At 44.3% G+C, this 6,000-nt stretch overlaps 1 protein-coding gene across 1 annotated transcript in view; it reads left to right on the top strand.

Annotated features, from left to right (window-relative positions):
• Positions 1-3,396: 3,396 nt before the first annotated feature.
• Positions 3,397-6,000, top strand: part of syndig1l (synapse differentiation inducing 1-like) — a 145,433-nt gene continuing 142,829 nt past the window's right edge. The window contains exon 1 of the mRNA XM_072240878.1: positions 3,397-3,831. Within this exon, the coding sequence (XP_072096979.1) occupies positions 3,397-3,831 (435 nt within the window). The remainder of the gene's footprint in view (positions 3,832-6,000) is intronic.

The following is a 6,000-nucleotide window of genomic DNA, read 5'->3' as shown; positions in this document are numbered from 1 at the left end:
CGATTTCTAAAGCCACCTCCTTAAGTATCCTGGGATGCAGACCATCAGGTCTCGGGGACTGATCGGCCTTCAGACCCAAAAGTCTATCCTTTCATGCGAACTGGACAGGCCCTGAGAAGTCAATGCAAACTCAAGATTAAGGTGTAAATATAAAGTGGGTCATCAGAATAAAACCAGGGCAAAAATAACCAAAGTGTAAGGACTAGTTCCATTCAGCATCTGACAGTGCAGGGGGTGTATTTTGTGGAACAAGAGGGCAGAGCTTTACAATTAGACAGTTCAGGGTTGGTGCCAGAGGTCAGTACATAGGAGAGAAATGCTCCCAGCTGTTTATCCTTTGGGAATATGGTTATAGGAATAGCTTAATCTTAGGATATTAACATTCACTCTGTTTCTCTCTCCACAGATGCTGCCTGACCTGAGTGTATCCAGTATTTTCTGGTTTTGTTTCAGATTTCCATCATCTGCGGTATTTTCCCCCCTTTAGGAATATCTAGACTTAAAACAGAGATGTGTTACTTGGTTTCTGACTAGGCAAAGCACAAGCCTCAAATTCAGGGCTTTTATTGTGTCGAGGATTACCTATGTTATAGGATCTTGAAAGCCTGGATGACCAAATTCAAGAACAGCTTCTCTCCCACTGCTGTTTAGACTCTGAACCTATCACCCCTTTCACATCCCCTTCCAATATTGCTGCTGTATTCTCACGCTCTTCGTTCCACCTCTTCCATTACCGCCACAGCACCATTTCTTTGCAACATTCTGTTGTTTTTGTATTTGTATTAATTATTGGGCATTGCACAAGAAATAAACCCTTCCACCATCATTTTGTGCTTAACTAATTTAGCTAATAATGCCTGATTACACAAATCCCCCTTGCCTGCACCTCGTCCATATCCCTACACCCTCTGCATTTTCTGTTGCCTATCTCTTAAATCGGTTGGCAGGGTGGAGATACATCTCTACCAAAGCAGGTGTAAGGTGCTCCTTCCCTCCATTAGCCTACAAGACACCCTTGAGCAAGGTGTAGTACCTGCTTAGCCCCCAATAAGTGTCATATGAAGCTTTGGGAGCAGGTGGTTTATGGTCCTATGAGCAGATGGTGCATATCACAAGTCCTGGTTATGTGGCCACTGATGCCAGGCAGACAATCTCTGCAGAGTATTGATAATGGCTGGGGTCACCCGTCTTGTAAAGACACTGCCCAGAAGAAGGCAGTGGCAAACCACTTCAGCAAAAAAAATTTGCAAAGAACAATCAGAGTCAGGGACCATGTTCTCCCACGTCATATGTCATGGCACATATTGATAATGATGATCTCTTAAATGTCTCTATCTTACCCACCTCCACCCACCACTCCTGGAAGCACATTCCAGATACCTAACACTCTCTATATAAAAAAATTACTTGCTCCACACATCTCCTTTAAATTTTCCTCCTCTCACCTTAATGAATGCCCTCTAGTATTGGTATTGGTTTATTATTGTCTCATGTACCAAGATACAGTGAAAATATTGTCTTGCATACTGTTTATATGGATCAAATCATTACGTAGGGCATTTGGAAAAAGATAAAACAATACCCTTAGAGACAGAAAATTTAAAAGTGAACGATTATAATAGAAATATTGGATGTACAGGTATCTGCAGGGAGCAGCCTGCAATGAGTCGCAATGCTCCAGCACCATCAAAGTCCCTGGGAAAAAGGTAGAACATAGAACTTACAACAGTCCAGCTCAGGACAGGCCTTAATTCTGTGCCAAACTAATTACATTAATAATCCTTAGTTTAGTTTAGTTTAGGTGGCGGTACTGTAGCATAGCAATAAGCACAGCCCTTTACAGCACCAGCTGTATAAGATCAGAGTTCAATTCCTCCACTGTCAGTAAGGAGTTTGTACGTTCTCCCCGTGATTTAATGAGTTTTCTCTGGGTGCTCTGGGGGGCAGCAGGCTGAGGGTAGCAGACACCAACAGAATCAACAAACCCATTCGTAAGGCCAGTGATGTTGTGGGGATGGAACTGGACTCTCTGACAGTGGTGTCTGAAAAGAGGATGCTGTCCAAATTTCATGCCATCTTGGACAATGTCTCCCATCCACTACATAATGTACTGGTTGGGCACAGGAGTACATTCAGCCAGAGACTCATTCCACCAAGATGCAGCACAGAGCGTCATAGGAAGTCATTCCTGCCTGTGGCCATCAAACTTTACAACTCCTCCCTTGGAGGGTCAGACACCCTGAGCCAATAGGCTGGTCCTGGACTTATTTCCTGGTATAATTTGCATATTACTATTTAATTATTTATGGCTTTATTACTATTTAATTATTTATGGTGCAACTGTAATGAAAACCAATTTCCCCCAGGATCAAGAAGTATGACTATGACTATGACTGATTTGCTCCTACATCCCAAAGATACATGGTTAAGGTTAGAATTAGGGTGTTGTGGGCGCCGAAAACATGGCGACATTTGCGGGCTGCTAGGCACAACCTTTGGCGATTTAATTTAACACAAAACGATGCATTTCACTGTATGTTTCGATGTACATGTAAGAAATAAAGCTTACGTTCACTTTCTGCACAATATCCATATCCTTCCGTTTCATGTACATTCTTGTGCCTATCAAAGGGCCTCTTGAACGCCTCTATCGTGTTTTCCTTCACTACCATCCAGGCAGCACAGTCCAATCGATAGGCACCAGGTCACTGGTTGTCAATCTATGCCTTTTAGAACTTTGTAAATATTTATGTACTGTCTATTAAAATATACACTGCTTAGACTGTGAGCTTCACATGAGCAAGGAATTTCTGGTCTATTTGACAATTCTTTGGCGTAACAAATTATGAGGAGTAAATGCAAGTAGGCTTTTTCCTCTGGAGTTGGGTGAGACTACAAACAGAGGTCATGGGTTAAGGGTGAAATGTTTAAGGCGAACGCAAGTGGAAACTTCTTCACTCAGAGGATTGTGAGAGTGTGGAACGAGCTGCCAGCACAGGTGGTACATGCGAGCTCGATTTCAACATTTCAGAGAAGTTTGGATAGGTGCATGGATGGTAGGGGTATGGAGGGCTATGGTCCCGGTGCAGGTCGATGGGACCAGGCCTTTAAAATGTTTCTGCCTGGACTAGATGGGCTAAAAGGACTATTTATCTGCTGTACTTTTTTATGAATCTATGACTCCAGTATTTACTGAAATCTCAAAGATGTTAGCCCAAGTAACCACATTTCTCTCTCTTTGCAGGCCACAGGCCAGTGATCATTCCCGGTGCTTGACACCTCCCAAGGGCACAATCAATCGTCCTCATTCCCTCAGAAGGCAGGACTTCGACCACTCCCACCCCCCCCAATCCCCCCCCTTTCCATCTCCCATCCTCACCCCCCACTGACTACAGAATGGAAAATCTAACAGAGCTTCAGAACCCTCTGCTGGAGAAGAACCAACACGTTGGAGGTGATTTTGGTTTCAGAGAGGATTATAATGAGGAGCGGCATTACAAGGAAAAACTCCTGAGCTACTTTGTGAGCAATAATTCAGCCAAGAACAAACCCAAGGCCAATTTCACCCGGCAGCTCCTGGATGCCAGCTCCCTTCACCTGGCCGTGGAGGCGTTTTACCGGCCCAATTTTATCTTGTACAAGGACGAGGCAAAAGAAAGTGGGAAGGATTGCAGGAGTGACAGCTGTGAGACAACGTTCACTGAGAGGAAGAACTTGACTATTGACTGTCCCGACCATTCAGAGTCTAAACTTGTGGAGTACACGGAGAACGACGTGACAATCCAGACAGTCTCCTATGAGGTGGAGGAAGAAGAGTTTCATGACTGCGAGGTAAAGCCATGCCTTTGTTTACGTGGGGTTGTTTCTCACTCCTGGAACTGTTGAGTGTGTAAAACTGTTGGGCTGTTTCAGCAGATGTGGAGGGATTCATTGAGAGATCAGGAGAAGGTTTCGACAGTAGGTGTGCATGTGTCAGTGTCAGAGACTGCCTGTGTTTGTGCATGGGCATTTATTTTTGTGTGCCTGTGTACAGTATGCATGTGTGTGTGTGTGTGTGTGTGTGTGCGTGTGTGCGTGTGTGTGTGTGCGTGTGTCTGTATATGTGTTTGTATTAATATCAGAATGTGTGTATCTGTGTGTGTGTGTCTGTGTCTGTATATGTGATTGTATTAGTGTCAGAGTGTGTGTATCTGTGTGTCTATACAGAGTGTGTGTCTATGTGTGTCTCTATGTTTGTGTATGTTTTTGTATGTGTGTTTATATCTGTGTCTGTCTGCTTGTATATGTTTGTCTGTGTCTCATCTGCTCTGAAGCCTATGGAGAGGCAGTTTGTGGCTATGCTAAAACTCCAGATGGGCACGAAGACTATGACAGGGCAGGCACTTCACACTCCCACCCCTGTATTGTACAGTCTCTGTTAAATCAGGACTATAATTCTTTAAAGGAGGCTGTATGGCACAGTTACTGGAGCTGCTGCCTCATAGTTACGGTGAGCAGTTTTGCCCTTCTCTCTGTGACAGTGTGGGATCTCCTCGGTCCTCCCACATCCTGAAGACGTGCAGGCCGGTAGGTTAATTGCCTCTGTAAGTTGTCCCTATCATGTAGCTGAGTGATAGAAACATAGTGAGAGTTGATGCAAACGCAGGAAAAATGAAATATCTATGATAAGTGCAAATGAATGCCCGATGATTACCACAGATCCAATGGCTGAAGGAGCTTTTCCTGTGTTGTGTAACTCTTGAGGTTATGACTTGCAGCCAAGTGGTAAGCTTGAAACATCACATGTAGCACACAGCTAAACAGCTCGACGTAAATGTGCAACATATAATTTTATAACTATCTACAAAAGTATAATCTATTGCTTTAATTTTGTAGATCATCAATATATAAAGTGGCCTCTCTTGGGACAACAGTGGCATCTGACTAATAGCATAAGCAATTATTTTTTCAGTGTGGAATTTTATTTGTCTTATTGCTGCCCACGAGGATAAGGGACATTATCTACATTGCTTTTTTTTTCCCATCTGAATCACTGACGAGTTGTTGACTAATTAAACTGAGCACTGTTGAATGTCATCCAGTGCAGTGTAGCCCAGCAGACTGAAAGTCATAGAACCACAGAGTTACTTTGGCAAAGGGGGAATCCATTCGGCCCATGCAATCTGGGCTATCCCTTCGTAGATCCATCCATTCAGTCCCCAGTCATAGAAAATACAGCAGGGAAACAGGTCTTTGGCCCAACTTGTCCATGCCAATCAAGATGTCCATCTAAGCTTGATCCACTTGTCCACATCTGGCTGATATCCCTCCAAAAATTCCTATCCATATTCCTGTACAAGTGACTTTTAAATGTTGTTATTTTGCCTTTCTCAACCACAACCTCTGGCAGCTTGTTCCATATATGCACCACCCCCTGCGTAGTTTCCTCTCAAGACCCCTTTAAATCCTTTCCTTCTCCCAAACAGGAGAGACTCTGAAGATGCTGGAAACCATGAGTAACACACATGAAATGCTGGAGGAACTCAGCAGGTCAGGCAGCACCTATGGAGGGGATTAAACAGTCAACGTCCATGGCTTTCTCTGTTGCCATGGTGAGGCCAAACTCAGGTTGGAGGAGCATCTTCGCAAATTCCGCCTGGGTAGCCTCCAACCAGGTGGCATGAGCATTCATTTCTCTAACTTCTGGTAACTTCTCTCCACTCCTTCCATCTCTCCTTTTCCATTTCCCATTCTGGTTCCACTCTCACTTCTTCTCGTCTCCTCACGCTCCCTTCACCTCCCTCTGGTGCCTCTCTCCTTCCCCTTCTTCCAATGTCCACTTTCCTCTCCTGTTAGATTCCTTCTTATTCATTTTTTTCCCTCTTCCACATGTCACCTCCCAACTTCTTACTTCATCCTCCCTCTCCCACCCACCTTCACCTTCACCTATCTCTGCCTAACATCAGCTAACGTACTCGTCCCCCTCCCCCCACTTTCTTATTCTGGGTTCTTGCCCTTTCC

This window comes from Mobula birostris, chromosome 1 (assembly GCF_030028105.1).
Source record: "Mobula birostris isolate sMobBir1 chromosome 1, sMobBir1.hap1, whole genome shotgun sequence".
NCBI lineage: Eukaryota > Metazoa > Chordata > Chondrichthyes > Myliobatiformes > Myliobatidae > Mobula > Mobula birostris.
This window is presented reverse-complemented; position numbering and strand designations above follow the sequence as displayed.